The following is an 18,338-nucleotide window of genomic DNA, read 5'->3' as shown; positions in this document are numbered from 1 at the left end:
GAAACATTATTTGTACTTTCTGTGGATGCTTTAACAGTTTTGACTGGTGTGACATTTTCGACACAATTTTCAAACTTTTGGCTACCCCCCCCCCCACACACACACACACACAACTTTTAGAGTTAACATGATGAAACTTAATCGACCAATTTCAGGTGTCTTCACAATGCGACCTTGCAGAATTACCTCATGCCGGTGCATTCAGAAATTACCCATCTATTTTTGAATATCATAATTGATGTTACGTAATCAATCATACAGTGCTCATCAGTTTATGATATTAAGCTATGTAGCTCTTTATAGACTGTGCCCATGTCGGGGTATTATTTTGGGTCATTCGTAGAAATATTGCAGGCAATTAAGATAACTATTTAGTTTGCCCCCGAGATGAAGCAGTGAAAGAAGTGACTTACTTCTTGCGTCTTGTGTAATGATATTCCTTTTTTTTTTGGGGGGGGGGGGAGGAAGGGGGTGATTATTAGAATAATAAGACCACAGAAAAAAGTACAAGATATAGAGGAGTTAAACGTTCATTACGTCACTTTAAGCCGCTAGCTTCAGCTCAGGCAGTGGCTAGGCTAAGGACTGAACTTATAGAGTTTAAATCCCAGGCTAGTTCCTTCTTTTTTTCAGTCCGTAGAACAAGAGATCTTGCCTATATAGGGATGGGTGCTGTTCGTTATTCCGAAGGTTCGCTATTCCGAAGGGTCATTATTCCGAAGGGTCGTTAATCCGAAACACGCAATTCCCTATACCTAGAGGTTCGTTAATCCGAAAATGAAAAAGGGTTCGTTAATCCGAAAATTTGTGGCGTTATTCCGAAGGTTCGTTATTCCGAAGATTGGTTAATCCGAAAATGAAATTCGGAACAATGAACCTTCGGAATAACGAATCTTAGGAATAAAGAGCCTTCGGAATAACGAACCTTCGGAATAACGAGCTGTAACCATAGGGATAGTTGCAGCAAAAACATTTAAACTATACATTTGTCGTTGAGCAGCCATCTATTTGGCCTACCACTTATACACGCATCACAAGGAATTTTTTTAAAGAGAACAATTCGATATTAGCTGATATGACAATCCCACAAAAGTATGCTATAGGCCTACATGTAAATAGGTCTCACAGCATTTTAATTTCATGTGAGGCAAATCACTGACTTTTGCCAAAATTCAGTAATGCGTAAGGCTGAATAGAAGTAATGTCAATGCCCCATCAATCATAGATAAAGTTCTCACGAACCTTTCCCACTGAAATAATCTTCACCTTGTGAAAGGCCATGAATCACATTATGACCAATACAAACAAAAAGTCTAGATGGACTTGAATCTTTTTGAATGAGTTGCCTTGAACAAGGTAGATTCACCGACAAGAGAGAAGTGAGAGTTCGAACGATATTGAAGAGTTGGAGCTACTTACTACCTCGAGATTCCAGGGTAAAGCTTACATAATACCGTATTTCAATACGTCACGTGAAAGTATCATGATATGCATTTATTATATTGATGTGTTCTCTATGTACCAACGATGTAAGCATGAACATTTTCACGACAGGAGGTTTTTGACGTTTTATCTGATAAGAAGAAGGATCGCCTTGTTTTTTTTTTTTCCCCTTGAGAGTTTAATTTGTCGCTTGTGACAGTTCAGGAGATATCTCCTTTTTTTCACTTCACAAGTTATTATTAGGTCTATCATGACATTGCAAAATTTCTGTCTAGCTGGTCTTTATTTTTCAGGATTTGGTTTTTTAAAAAATGAAGAAAAAAAAAACAGACACGGAATAGGCGGGCGATGCTACGAGCCCCCTGTCTTATAACGTCTATTTTAAAAGTTGATCATGCCAGCCATGAGGCGTCAGAGCATGGCATCGGAATTCCGTCTCTCGAGGCATGCCAAACGTGAACTCTCCAAACCGGAAAGACCATGAAAATTAAGATCAGGTTTATGGCTAGGAATTATATCAAAGAGACGGCGAGAAAACTAAATCCTTGGCGAACACAGGACCCACCCAAGCTATGATCTTGAGAGTTTAGAGCCCCCATTCCCACCCCAACCCAAAGAAAAAAACAATCGGAAATACAAATCTCAAAGAGTAGAAAACAACTCTTATGGAGAGTTATGGAGACTCGGAGATCCTCAAGCATAATGTGGTAGAAAATTATAGTGAGACCCTGGAAGAAAAATATAATAGAAGTACTCAACTGTTGTTACTGTAGTTAATCATAATATTGATAATTACGACTTCTCGTTTTTGACCGTCAGTTGCAGCTGCCGCTGTCTGCGTCATAATGTAGGAGAGTTCTTCAGATAGACATAGGTTTTAATGTTTTATCAGTATCTTGATTTGTCGTTTCAATGCTAACCTTTCACACGCCTTTAAAAGCATTTCGAAAGTTGTACTTCTTTAAATGAGTAGCTCAGTTTTTGTGGATGTAAAAATACATAGTTTTCATCTCTCTGTAGAACGTATTGAATCAAACGTTGTTGTTATGTTTGAAACAACCGTGAGTCGATGTAGAAAACAGGATATAGACACATTCAAGAGGTGAACTAAGATCCATTGTTGACTGGAAACAATTTAATGCATTGAAGGATTCAATAGATTCCACGTAATGCTAAAGTGATGCGTGACAAGGCAGAAGGCCAGATAGGTTCCTATGTTTTTTCTTGTGATTCACATGACGCGTTAAGACGCAAAAATAAAGCGACAATCAATCACAGAAACACTCGGTTGCTGTTTGGCAACCACCTACACAAGTTTTTAGAAAAGAACCCAAGTTTAAGACGGAGTTATGAATGACAGCTTCTTAAGAAGAGAACATTCCATCACGCAGAGTTCCATATGGACGAGTTTCGCTCCACCATCATCGCATGAACTTCGGAAGATTACGATCCAAATCCATGGCCAATCCAGGTGCATTAATAAAGAATTGTATCTATTATCTCAGGTATCAAATGGCTGGTGTCAAGACTTGCCACCTACGAATATTTAAGGCTATAAGTGTCAGGCGTACGTGTTTGTTTGAGTGACTATCCAATGCATGAATTATTCCTGTTTATGCGATGATTTCTGAAAGGAAGAAGCCTGGTTTTTCGATGGGACCACGGCTATGAAATAAACCAAACCGTTTCATCGGACCTATATCCATTCGTAGCAGTAGTATAAAGGTGGCAATGATTATAATGATAAAAAGATCAATGATAACAATAATCGTTCTGATGATAATGTACTTAAAATAGTAATAACAGTAAATAATGGGGATTATATTAATACGCTCAATTATCAATAATTAATAAAATCAAGTTGTAATACAAAACTGCATTTTCCTGAGCTTTTTAGGCGTGTTCCTGCTCACGCCATCAGCAACAACAGCAACAATATTATCTAAAGTGCCTGAAAGGACAACAAAGTAACTGGGCCCAAAAAAGGGGGTCGGTTTCATTTATGGCACAATTATAATATCTTTGATTCGTGCGGTAGAAGAGCAGCACCCCACCTACGTTCAAACAGCTGTCCTGGCCGGGCGCGTGGCAGAGACATACTGCAGTAGAATAAAGTAATTTTCATCTATACATGTATAACCGATAACTTTGCTCAGGTGGCTATTGTAAATGATCGTGTGTCAGAAAGTTTTGTTCCACAATGGCATGCTCAAACCATAAATAACAACAAGGCTAATGTTAACTTTCTTTGTTCGTTTTATGAATATAAAAAGAAATCTCATAAAAACGATGGAATTCCATTATAGCAGTGCAACTGAAGCATAGGCAGTAGTTAGTGTAGTCATGTTTCAGCTGTCGTTTCTTTGACTGAAAAATCTCCTCACACAGTTAAATAGACTCACTCTGTGAGATATAAAGTTTTTAGTTCATAACCACGATGACAATTGACAGAAGAAAAATATTCATTTATTCATTGTTTCCATTATTTTCCAACAGAAACATATGAATGTATTAATGAATGTAGAAATTGAGTACATAGATTTCATCATAATACAAAATATAGGATAAGTTTACAGAAAAATTGTAAGTATACGAAAATGTTGGATATAAAGTGTCATACAAAATGATAAGAACAATGAAGCCAATACTCCGTACTGATGGAAATAAGAATAACACAAATGATACCTTAACATTTCAATTATTAATATAAAATAAGAAAGAAATACAAAAAGACTATGGCTAGGCGTCATTGTCCCATGTGAAAAAGGTTACAGCTCGTTATTCCGAAGGTTCGTTATTCCGAAGGCTCTTTACTCCGAAGATTCGTTATTCCGAAGGTTCATTGTTCCGAATTTCATTTTCGGATTAACGAATCTTCGGAATTACGAACCTTCGGAATAACGCCACAAATGTTCGGATTAACGAACCCTTTTTCATTTTCGGATTAACGAACCTCTAGGTATAGGGAATTTGCGTGTTTCGGATCAACGAACCTTCGGAATAACAAACCTTCGGAATAGCGAACCTTCGGAATAACGAACAGCACCCGTGAAAACAGTAGCAGGCATAGACATGATAGTAAGGCAAGTGAGCAAAGCCAATATGATACAGCCAACGGGTCAGTCAGGGTACATACAGATTTGCACAGATATAGGATTGTTTGTGTATGAAAAAAAAAAAGAATGGCTTATGTTATAGAAAAAAGGAAGATTTATATCGATAGGGTTTCATAAGTAAAGGAAAGTTGAGAGGCAATGATAAACTAAATCTCTGAATCCCTGATATATAAAATGCACTTGAGAGAGACGCAAAGTATTCTGGGAATGCAATTATCTGTCTCAGCTTGTAGAATCAGAAGTGAGCCAGGTCATGCCCACCGCACACCACCCCTTCACAAATCTCTAATGCCCATTTTGAAGAAAAGAAAGGGGAAATTGTTTAAAATGGCTGTGTTTTTGTACCCGGACTCACGATTTATGACAGCTCGCAGAAACGCCGAAGGATCCTAAACTTGGCACTTTATCATCCCCCTGGATTTGTAGTACTCACTTTTAGCAGTTAAGTATGGTCATGATGACTGACAAACAATGGGGCATTTATAAACATTGACTCAAGACTATCCGAATATCTGATTTTCGGTGATGACAGAGCTAAGAAAACGGGGCTTGCAGTCCGAGTTTGCAGGAATAAAAATGGATTTTAAGCAGAACAGGCAACTTCACAAACACTGGGATGCATGATTCCCACAATAAAGATTACACTATTTCTAAAATCAATGATGGTAAACGTAATGAAAATGGTGATCTGATAATGATGATAACAATAATAAGGATGAAAACAGTAGTTCTGATTAGTTAACGGATGTTGAAAATTATAGTATTGGAAATGCTAAAAATTAAGATGATTACTTTAACTAGTCCTGCTATACTACAATGCTGAACTGATATATTGCTAAAGGTGCAAATCACCATGATCATCATTATCATAAATGTTACGAAACTGTAAAATGTTATATACGGGATATATGGGTAGTACCGAGGACGTCATAGCCATTCATTGCCATGGGGATTGGTTCTAAACAACTTCAAGTAGCCCGAATCTGTAAACACAACGGTTGCTAATCATGCTCGAACAAGATTGTGACATAATCATCATTAAGTTCGGTAACTCTATTCTTAGACCTGAGTTTGCCAGGATTTTTTTTTGTGTTTAAAAACAAACAAACGACAGCAGCAACATCAATAAGAACAAATCCTGTCAAACATATGTGCTGAAGTCTGTCAATAACGGATTGATATTTTGGACAATGGAGCGCCCTCGCTCGGAATCATATCACTTGAAACATACTAGATGAATTAAACTCACGAGAGCATCGGAACAAAATGTGCTTTGATCATGGTTAAAATGGTGATTTTGCATGATTGTGTCAGTACTACAGTTACATAGTGCACTAATCAACAGTAGTTAAGTGTTTTATTTTGAGTGTTAGAGATTAACAAACGAATGAATAGATATATAAAACAAATAACTTACCTTTATCACAATAGCTTCCTCGATACCCTTTGGTGCACTGACAAGTGTTGGGGGCGATGCACTTTCCGTGTTTGCACGGCCGCTTACAAAGTGCTGTTGATAAAGATAAAAATATGTATTCTTGTCAGAATTTGGTGTAAGAGTAACAGAAACTACGAAATATACATAACAGTCATATTGTATGAAGTCATCAAAAAGTAATAAATCGGAAGGCATTTAAAAAAAAAAACAGCAAGTAAACAACAAAACGACTATTGAATAATGATTCTTTCGGGAAAAAAAGATCAGTCAGATTAAACGACATATCCATGTACATAATTATCAATAGAAGTTTTATTCACATGTCATAGTGTAATATTAAAAAAGAAGTCGTTTGGAAGTGGGGGGTGGGGCAGGGTGACATTTGTTACCCTATACTCATAGGCTTACTTCGATAGGAAGGAGCATCAGAATGAGTGGTAAATAAATGGCGCGTCTGTGCTTACACAAATTATGACATTTTTCCGATCAAACGTATACTGGTTGATCGACATACTTTCCTAAGAGTTATTTCGATTTCTGTTTCTGAGATCACGTGTCATTTTCCCACATTTCTGTTGAAAGTATTTTAGTTACATGGATGTAAGAATACAAACATGTAATGAATGCACTGCAGGGGTTGCCGCTGGAACAGCGTATGCTGATTATCAACACATCAAGAACCCTGGAAAACGTCCATCGAATACCATCTACGCAGAAACATTTTGGATCTTTTCAGAGCAGATCTTCACCCCCGGAATGATTCCGACAGCTTAATAATAAGTGTCTGCAAACTGTGCCGAAACAGGACGGTCTTACCAAAAGGAGCTTGTCAGTTTTGGTTAAAGGGGAAGAAACTGTGCAAACTCTCAAGGTGTGGGTGTCCAATCGGAGATCCCGAGACGCGATAAGCGCAATTGAGTCACGGCGCGCATCCGCGAATTCGTCTCGGCATCGTGCGTGGCGCCCTTCACCGACCTGTCACGGATGGTACCATGTTGCCACCGCCTACTCATGGACTCATGTTTCTCGCTTTGCGGTGACCGTCTCTAACCGCAGCAAAATACGCCATTGAGGTGATGACAACTCCAGAACATTATTTAAATCCTGCTTTCATCTCCACAGATGGAACCTTTCAACATAAACTGCTCTCAATCTGCTGTGTTACCAAAATATATTTGCTACTTATCAAAGAATTAAAGACGATGTGAACAGTTAATAGAGTTTTGGATATGATGAAAATAATATCTAGAGCATATAAATATGAGAATACCATTCGATAGAACAAACATGGACTGCAGCTAGAGAAAGAAAAAGATAGATAAATACACACAAAAAATAAGCAAACAAAACTTAATTCCAAGAATCATTATATTTTGTGTAATTGCATTCCCACCTGGGATGGTTTACAACGGTTAAACTGTCAGCTCAATTTGTAGTTTGCCTAAGAATTGCAAAACAAACAAACTGTAAAGTTAATGGTTTGTTCACGAGACTTGAATCACACGTGCTTTCATTATCTCGGGGCAATGACCTCTGGGACTCCAGCGAGCCATCAAAAAGTGTAGAAATCGAGAAGAGGAGAAACGATAAGGAAAACAATAACCAACATCACCTTGGAGATATGTCTACCTGGAATGAAAAGCGCCGAAGGAAATGTGAAATAGATTGGTAGTGACGGGGTCTAGAACACGAACCAACCTTTTGGGAAGATCTATAATCCAAGTTATGAGTCTGGTAACCGAACCCTAACCACTACCCTCAGCCACTCGACCCTTCTATTACAACAGGGTCACTCCCTCGTGAATTCACTGCCACATCTGATATATTCAACGAGCCAGACTACCTCACATGTGTGCTTCTCAAGATGAATTCAACAGCACGAATTTGATGAGGTCCCGTCACGAATGATGATTTTAGAAGAATAAAGGTTATACCCCCCCCCCCCTGCTTGGTGATCAGTACAGCAGGATTCAGAGGTTGTTATCACGGTTAGAGAGAGGTATCCAGTTTGACAATTATTCCCTTCACGACAGCAGCAGGGTGGCAGAAATAGAAAGGGCAAGAATAAAGTGTATCATGTAACCTCACAATATCAACCCTCTCACAAGCACCGTTTTGAAATCCTCATGACATTCTATGTAACCATGTTGTCGACGAGACTGAGATAGTTAATTTAACTCAGCACATTTCAAGCTCACGCCTTGCCAGTCAATAAAGGATAATACCGTAGCCGAATGTGTCAATTGCAGTTCGTTATTTGGAAGGTTCGTTACTCTGAAAGGAAATAAAGTTCATTATTCGGAGGGTTCGTTTATCCGAAGGTTCATTCCCAATCCGAAAATAAAGTTTATTATTCCGAAGGTTCGTTTTTCCGAAAGTTCAATCCGAAAATCCGAAAATGAAAAAGGGTCCGTTATTCCAAAGATTCGTTTGCACCCATCTTCTTTTGAATTTCAGATTAACGAAATCGTTTTTCATTTTTGGATTAAACGAACATCAAGGTGCAGGAAATGTGTGTGTTTCGGAATAACTAACCTTCGGAAAAACGAACCTTATTTCATTTTCGGGTTAACGGAAGCTTCAAAATAACGAACATCAGAAGTCTTATTTCATTGACTAAGATAGCATTTGATTATTTGGGCACAGATATCATGGACAAAGAAAAGAAACGTTCCTCAGAAAACTGAAGTGAGGTTATGGTGATTTGGAAGGGATCTGTAATCATTACGGTCCCAGATATCTTGTACTCGAACACGCAGCTAGAGTGAAGTTTTTCTTTTTCAAATTTGGCGTTATGTCACGTAAAGTCGGACACACGAATTTGCGTTTTTGCCCGTGCTTGAATAATATAGGCTTGAAAGACCTTCTTTCGTGATTTATCTGCTTATTACTTCAATCCAGTTGGTTCCATAAACGAAAAAGATGAATACATAAATGACATATCACGATCAGGTAATAATTATCAAATCCTGATCCTCCTTGAAGTTTGCCTGTTATTTTTTCGTACGTTCACAAAACTTCAAGAACATACTTTCAGATTGGTAACTATGGTAATGTGTGTTTCCCAAGTTGACTTAGGAGTGTGTATCCGTCACGCATTCACAGAATTTCGGCAGAACATCCCGAAACAATCAGAATTTATCATCAAACAAAAAGAATGATTCGATTTACGGCGTCCGATCATGGTTACGGCAGGGTCGAGGGTCAAAGTTCATCAGTCATTGCCATTAGTTGGCTCTAATTCATCTCAAAACCGCAAGTCACATTGCACACATTAAAAATAGCGACACACATGTTAGCCATATTTCTCACGATGTCTAGAGAACGTAATCCAAGCGAAGAAGAAGAAAAAAAGGGAAAAAAAAGGCAGGACAAGCTTCGTGCAAGGACAGACGGTATGTGTACATTACTGTGAGCTGAACTTCGCTGGGTCGGACCGTTCGTGGACGAAAAAAAAACAAAAAAAAACAACAACAACAACAACAACCAGATAAGCAGACTTACAGTCCTATGACTTTTATTTATCCCTGTCAGATAATGAAATAGAAGAGTGGCAACAACATCGAACATCATCTTTCCTAACTCTAAGGAAGTTCATATAGTTATTATCCTCTGTCTCAAACGCGTAATATAATGTTTTATTCGAGGGAGAGGACAGGTGTATTTTTCTTTTTCATTGGAAATAGGTTAAAGGTACTGTTTACCATCGGGAGCAGTGATTTAAATAATGATCGAGATATCATATTTGATGCATATACGTAGGTCAGTTGTATCACAAAACATCCTACCATGTAAAAATTTTGCAATAAAGCCTAAAATATTAGGAGATATCACTATTTTTTGCAATAAACCATAACTGTAGACAGTTTAGTCTAGAGACAGTTTTATTATACTGTTGTTTACTTTGTTGAATATACAAAATTTTTGTACATCTAACAACACTTAACATTAATCATACTGATTCAAATTCTTATATTGGTTTTTTCTATCCCTCACGAACATTTTAGAACTCTTTTGAAGCACTAAAGTTAGGTTTCCGTTTCATCTGCAAATGGTAAATTATGCCTTTAATAACGAATACATTACGACTTTTTACTTCGATCCTAGCATTGTTAGTGGGAGTCGATGATACGCGTTTCATTTGACGGCATGAGTAGTAATCAGATTTTGAAGTGAAATAAATGGTGGAAATTACATCGAACCCGGCTCAAACACTTGCATTGCACTTGTATAATAAGCAAACTTTCAACCGACTGTAAATGAAGAGCTCTTCGAGACACCAGGCGATAATTGTGCAAGGGAAGAAGTGGGATGATGTGATTCAATTTTGCCAAATTTCCCCTTCCAATAACCTAGTGTTGATAGGCAGTCTTTCCCCATCGTGTGCCTTCCAGACGATTTTGATCACTTCAAGAGATAATGATCTTCCTCGTCTCTTTATTTTCTGGAAGGGCTGCTTTCCTGAATTGTCATTTAAGATCAGGAATACAATAAAAAAAACACGCTTCTCAACTTCAGCCATCTTACGGCTCCTTGCTTCACAAACATCTTCATCACCATCAACCATCTTTAGTTTCGAGATTTTCTTTTCAAATATCCTGCAACTCTTCTATAACTCCATTACAACCCTTCCACAATCAGCTTACAACACGGCCGCTAAGAGACTGCTTACACCCATAATGCAGTATTGAACGGTTACAGTTCTTTATTTCGAAGGTTCGTTATTCCGAAGGTTCGTTAATTCGAAAATGAAATGAGGTTCCTTATTCCGAATGTTCGTTAATCCATAAGGTTCGTTATTCCGAAGATTCGTTAGTACGCACCTCCTGTTCACTTTCGGAATGAAGAACCTTCGAAATAACGAACCTTCGGAATAACGAACATCACTCGGAGTGAACTGACGAAGGACTGGACAATGGCCATAAAATGCCATGCCTTAGGTCCATGTCACGTAATTGCTGCTACCTGAGGGAGGGTCTACCAGGGACCTGCAATTTTTAGTAAGGAGTAACAAATAGCTGGGAAGTTACGAGCGTACGTTTGACCTCGAAAATTTCCTAAATCTTGCCCTTTTTGGCATAACGTTATCATAAATAATGATAATAATGAAATAGAAAAGACGGTATTGCTGGACAAAAATCATCATACTTGCATGTTATATCTCCAAAAATACAGGACGTTCATTTCCTTGAATCCCCCGGGACGGCACGCATGGTGATTTGTTAAAGCGTAGGCACAGGTAGGGTTTGAATTTGTGAATTCTTAACAATAATGAATAATTCGTGACAATACATCATCAGCTCAAATTTCCCTTCAGTACGTTTCATTCATCTCGTTACTTTTGTTAAAAAAACACACGATAAACTGAAAAGTGAATATTATTCTCAAAGCGTCCTCTATTTACAACTTGCAAACACATGGCGAAAGACTTGTAGTTGTCAAAGTCCTGATTCCTTTAAGGATACCATACATTCTGCCTCTCAGTCCATCTCGCTCGTTCCGTTCTGCATCGTAATGAGAGGAAGCAAGCTGTTTCTCCCGCCTTTCACCGACAGCACTGACAGGGGAAGCTTCCCCCTGCTCTCGTTCTTACAACCTTCTTACGAAGAGAAGTCACATCTTCACGGCAGGCAAGAATGTGATCTCTCCTCCCAGATTTTCTTTCCCTGTACTTCCTGAGCTAAAAATGTGGAACCAAGGCGGTTATAAATGCACGATGTAAAAATGAGCTCATCAATCTGGCTGATGAAAAAAAACAAAAAACAAAAAACAAGAACAAAAACAAAACAAAACAAAACAAAACAACGTTGATCGAATGTTTCTCGTCTGCACGGCTGTTTGGTGAATTTATCCAAAGAAGATACGATTTCAATGAAGGAAGGAGAAGAGAACATCAGGCGTGCTTGGAAAAGTTTCAGAAAGAGTTGTCGACTTTAATGATGACGCCTAGACTCGGGCATGTAAGCGGTAAAAGCGTATCCCGTATTGATTCACCCCTCGGAAACAGAAGCATCAGGATAAACTGTAACCAGTCATAGTACTGAAAAGGAAGATTGCCGTGTTTGATGGGAAATCACAATGATTTTTAACAGTTGGGAGACTCTAATCTAATACACACGAACTCTGACTAAGTACATCTCGAAATGTAAAAAATCGCACCGAAGAACAAAATCATATCAAAGGGGTTCTATTGTTATTGTTTTAATCATTTCTTCTTCTTTTTTAATGCGAGCACAAAAAGATAAAAGTTCTTACAGATGGAACTTATGGTACAGCAAAGTTTGGTAACACACACACGCGTGCACACACATAGATAGATAGATAGATAGAAAGACAGACAGGCAGATAGATAGATAGGTAGATAGATAGGTAGATAGATAGATAGATAGATAGATAGATAGATAGATAGATAGGTAGATAGATAGATAGATAGATAGGTAGGTAGATAGATAGATAGATAGATAGATAGGTAGGTAGATAGATAGACAGATAGATAGATGGATAGATAGATAGATAAATAAATAAATACATAGATAGATAGGTAGGTAGGTTGGTAGATAGATAGATAGGTAGGTAGATAGATTGATAAATAGATAGATAGATAGATAGATAGATAGATAGATAGATAGATAGATAGATAGGTAGATAGATAGATAAATAAGTAGATAGATAGATAGATAAATAGAGAGATAGAGAGATAGATAGATAGATAGATAGATAGATAGCTAAGTAGATAGATAGATAGATAGATAGATAGATAGATAGATAGATAGATAGATAGATAGATAGATTGATTGATACAATCTTACTCGTTTGCTGTGCAAGTATGTCAAAGAATTTTTTCTTTCATATCTTTTTTTTTTCCTATGGCATAATGTTAGACTAAGCACGTAGTCCAAGATAAATTGAATGTTAGTCACGCACGAGTCTTAGCGTCGAGGGAAACGACTGGGAAGGGTACGATTTCCGAGCTATTAAACATTTAATGAACCCTGTCGACGTATATTCAGATTACATGCCACATTTATCAACATTAATTCGCCGAAGTAATTGCTATAATACGGACTCTGTTAGTTTTTTTTTTCTATGCCTCCCTATATTTTTTCTGCTATTTCATTCTTTCTGGGGTATCTCTATCTCTTATCTATTTCTCTTCTCTTATTCACTCTAATTCTTCCGCACTGTGACTCCATTCATCCACGAATTCAACCATCAATATCCATGATATATCTGCCTTCGTATACTTCATATCTATCTATCTATCTATCTATCTATCTATCTATCTATCTATCTATCTATCTATCGTCCTATCTTTCAGCCATCTTCCCATTTATTCTTTTTCACAAGTCTTAAGCACATAATTTTATTCATGTCTCCTCCTTCGCTCTATCTATGCCTGATTTTAATTTTTCCAAGCACTTTTCATCTATCACAGTATATGTACATGTCTATCCCCTCTCTTTCTGTCTATCCACCTTTTCATCTTTCTATCTACGTGTTCATCTTCTAAAATATTTCTTGCTCTGTATCTTTCACTATTATTATGTTCGTCTCTCCCCGTCTTCCGTCGTTTACTCTAATTCTCCTTTTATCATACCAGTAAGCCCTTCTTGCCACATTTGCCTGCAAGTTGGTAATATCTTTCTTCCTGACTCATTTCGCTTGGTTTCTGACATCAACCTCATCCCTTAAACATGTCAAACATTAAGGTTAAAAGAACATATGGAGAAATTCCTCACCATAGGAGAGAATTAGCTCCCGGTCATGAGCGTGCTGGTGACCATTACGCTTGATCAGTTCGATATGAATCTGTATAATGATATCTCGTTATTATTTCGAGTTGTAGGCGGGTTGGGCGTTCGGGCCTTTCTTCCCGCGATGAGTTTTTGTCAGATCGTTTTTGACAGGCCAGCGGGCTGCTAAACACTGCCAAGAATTCGGGTTGATATACAATGACCAAATTTCCTGACCCACAAGTTGCTAAGTTTCGAAACATTCTTCGGTAAATTGGCAGCAGAGGCTGAGAACTTTGTCATGAAAGTTGTTGTAAGGTAGCCATGGAGATGCATTTATTTGATTTAATTTCTGCATGGATAGAACAAAAGTTATATGGTGTGTTTCATAGTAACATAATGTTTGGATGAAATGAAATCAGCAAAGCGACTAGGTACTCAAAATCTTGACTGTACGCAAAACATACTAGACAGCTTATAGCTCTCCACAACCTCTTGCTCCTTTGAAAATCAAATTGAAATGTCTTATCTTCATTTCGAAATAAAATAGCATGTGAATTTATTGGTTTATGCATCCAACAGATAATGTACCCTGCCGTCATCTAAATTGCTTACATATTGTCTTCATCCTCTACTTTTTTATATACCATTGACAGACACGCACAAGCGATTCAGCTTCTCCTTCTACTTGCAATCTGCATGCTGCTTTGCAGAGTGAAAACATACTTAATCATCCTATTCAGTAGAAGCATTCAAAGAAAGACATGGGGGTGCAGTAGTCATAGATGTTGACCAAATCCAGGAAAGGGTAAACTTTATGCCAGAGTTTTGCTGTTAACAAGTAGATATAAGGTAATGTGATATTAGTCATGTCACACTGCATCATTACTGTAAATCTCTGCAGAATAAGAGGTTCCACACATGCATTTACCCTGTATAGATCACTTACTCTCCCTCTACGGCCTGGAAAGGAAGAGATGCTTTAAACATGAGTAAGTTGGAATGTGTTGGTTTTGACAACGGCAGGAAGAATAACACACGTCAGGAAACTGAGGGACTGATTTGTGCACCCGTACGATCTCTTACGGTCATTTATTCGATTTAATACTAACATCCATTTCCCTTGTCTTCGTTATACCACATTTATGTCGCACTCATCCTCTTCTCCATTCACTCCCCTCTGCCTCTTTTGCTCTTTCTTTCTCTGTATATTCATAATCATATATTATCTTATACCTATCTATCTATTCTTCCGTCTATCTATCTCCCATCTCTTTACTTCCTTCTGTATACATACATGCATATAAATATACATTTATCTATATATCGATCTATTTCCATATATATCTCTATTCTCTCTTTGATTTGATTTATTTTCCATAACAATCAGAAATTGTATATAGTATAACAGTGAAACAAGATTACATAAATATTTACCAAAACATATCGACAATGCAGTTCCTCTTAAACTTATATGAACAATTATAGCTCCTCTTTAACTGGAAACAATGGTACAATAAATCATTATGGAGGGAAACCTAAAGAAATATAGCTCGTAGAGTATCGGTTATCCATGAGTGACGTAATGGCCAGAGGTAAGGGAAATGTACGTAGTGATAATTACTCCAATATTTCACCTTCTTATAAGTAACGTATCCTACATAGCACTGGAAGAAGCAATTCTCTTATCAGATTACTGCGGCTGTCTACCAGATGGGCATAACCCTCTCTAGACGTCTACCTATCCGTCCATGTTCCAATCATCTATCTACCCCCTTTTTGAATTCGTTTTCTTTTGATGGGATATCGGTTGGAAGTTCTGTCATAAAGTCATCTTCCACTGTTAGGAATCTTGGAGTGTGTTTTGACACGCATCTGAACATGGAAGCACACATCACAAATGTGTGTAAATCATCATACCATATGATATATAACCTTAGACGTATCAGGAAATATTTTGATGAGAACAGTATGAAAATGATTGTCCAAGCATGTATTGTTAGTAAATTGGATTATTGTAATGGGTTATTATATGGACTCCCTGATTCTCAAGTTGGGCGCCTGCAGCGAGTCCAAAACTCCTGTGCAAGGCTTATTTGTAACAAACCTAGGTTTTCAAGGATTACTCCTCTTCTGAAAGATTTACACTGGCTTCCGATTCGTAAACGAATATTGTTTAAGATTTTGTTGATTGTGTATAAGTCACTTATCGGTCAAGCCCCCAGTTACATATCCGAATTATTAGTGTTTAAATCTCATCGACATACTCATAATTTGCGCAGTTCTAAGGACACTCTTCTTTTACAGATTCCAACATGTAAAACAAAAGTAACATTGGGAGACAGAGCATTTGCCTGTGCAGCTCCCAAACTCTGGAATGATCTACCACTAGAAGTCCGGAAATCCCCAACAGTAGCAGTCTTTAAATCACGACTCAAAACACATCTCTTCTTTTAACTGTTCGTTATTATCAAGCACATCAGAAGCTTTTGCAGCGCAGAAGAATATATGTCTATAGGTTTTGCGCTTTATAAATTGATATTATTATTATTATTATTATTATATCGCTTTTCTAATGCGTCCCTTTTCTCAATCTGTCGATCTGTTCATCCATTAGTAAATTTCCATTCTCTGCCGATCTGTCAGTCCATCTCTATTTATTTTTCTTCCTCTGTCTATCCATCTATCTCCTTTCTCTCTCCATAACTCCCGATCTTCTTTCCCGCTGTTTCTGTTTCGTGTATCTCCCCCTGATGTTCTTACTCTATCGGACGTTGTCTAACTTAATCAGTATCTGTCGGAAATCAACCCCTCACGTGAAATTTGGAACATGCGTTAAGGCATGTGGTTCTACCCAAGAACCTCTCCAATGAACATAGATATGTTTGAGTGCATCAAGTATCACGTTTAAGACTTATTGTGTTCACATACTTTGTTTCCGTCAGGGCACCGTTTCATGAAAGTTGTCAGCCCTGACAAGTTGTCAGTTCCTGACAGTCACCATGGTAACAGTCAGTGACCAGAGCTTCTCAGCCAATCAAACCCAGGATTTTACCGAAGTTGTCAGGGCTGACAACTTTCATGATATGGTGCCTAGGATTACATCAACTCAGATACGAGGAACATTCTCATCCCGTTTATTCTTCTTATCCTTAACGAGCTCATAAAATAGTCCTACTTATACAGTAACATATCGGGCAACTTCTATCATTTGAAAGCTCTAGAGCTGTCTACCAAAACCGTTTTCTCGTTCTCTTTTTTCTTTCAGCACTGTTCATTCATCATCATGATAACTTTGATGAGCGAAATTATCCACGAAATACACTTTCTGGAAAGCGTGCGTCATTGGATTTGGTTTTTCACCTGAACATTGATTTGGACGTTGGAGAGCCTCGTGCATCAGTTGACCTACTTTTAAACCAGATCTGCGGAATTATGGTTTGTTTGGTCACGATAAACCATCATAGGCGATGAAAGAAGAGGAATTATGCACTTCTTGTGAAGTGCTAAAGAATGTTTATGATGATGCAAATGTTGAAATAGAGAAGGTTATCGGAAGACGCGACGAGAGCATACTTCAACATTTCCTCTTCCTGTGCTATAACTGCAAAAGGTCACTGCAATGTTGCCGTACAGAGCAATAAGCTGGTTTCACTCGATATTCACATTAATTCTTCTTCTTTTTTTTCAGTGGGTTCGTATCATCAAAACGTTGATAAATTTGTCACATTTTGCGAGAAAAAAAAAACAAGAAAGAGAGAATACAAAGTCTGGTACAGAGCTTTCATCACCTGGCTCTCAACAGATGAACGAAATGAACGCCGAGCGATTTTGTCGAGATGTTATCACATGGAGTGAGAGACAACCACGAGATGGGGTGAAAGAAACTTAGTCACAAGCGAATGATTGCCTGTAATTCGCATTATTAACACACATGTATGTCAAAGAACTATCATATCGAGTAGTTTATGAACGTGACCTATTTAAAGTGCCGTGATTCGTATTATGTACAGCACTAAATTGTACAGCACTAAATTGTGCTCCGGTTAGACCACACAGCGGAACAATTCACCAATCAAGCGTGGAGCTCAGTGTAGGTAGGGAGATGAGAGGACTCCCTGGTGTAGGTAGGACAGTGCATACACACATAATAACAGATGCTGCTACGACACTAAAGTCTCTGAAAACAGCCATCGTGTAAAGCTGATCCTGTAACGTCGATCTTGAAAACAGAACACACCAACAAATAGAAGGACAGATGAGCTAACCCTGCATTACTAAAATTGTTCTTGATTGAATAGGAAACTTGCGTTATAGAGGACAATATTAAAGCTATTATGTTCAGGTGCATGTATGAATCGTGAGAGAGACAGTTATTATTTAGATTTTATCATATCGTAATACCATTAACTGTGTAAGGTTCTATTATGGCACGGTTCACTTCAGGAGAAACCGTGGGTAGTACGTCTGCACGTACTACATCCAATTTCCATGAAAAGTTATTGTTACCACAGGATGTCAAGTGATGTATAAGAGCAACTTGTAATAATGTTTCTAAAATGAGACCAAATTGGAATGTGAGGGGGAAAAAAGATCTGAAATCATTTT

At 37.9% G+C, this 18,338-nt stretch overlaps 1 protein-coding gene across 1 annotated transcript in view; it reads right to left on the bottom strand.

Annotated features, from left to right (window-relative positions):
- LOC140235252 (uncharacterized) overlaps positions 1 to 18,338 on the bottom strand; it is a 101,070-nt gene that overhangs the window by 23,143 nt on the left and 59,589 nt on the right. Inside the window, exon 3 of the mRNA XM_072315286.1 lies at positions 5,977 to 6,069. Coding sequence (XP_072171387.1) covers positions 5,977 to 6,069 — 93 coding nt within the window. The remainder of the gene's footprint in view (positions 1 to 5,976; positions 6,070 to 18,338) is intronic.

This window comes from Diadema setosum, chromosome 11 (genome assembly GCF_964275005.1).
Source record: "Diadema setosum chromosome 11, eeDiaSeto1, whole genome shotgun sequence".
Classification (NCBI taxonomy): domain Eukaryota; kingdom Metazoa; phylum Echinodermata; class Echinoidea; order Diadematoida; family Diadematidae; genus Diadema; species Diadema setosum.
This window is presented reverse-complemented; position numbering and strand designations above follow the sequence as displayed.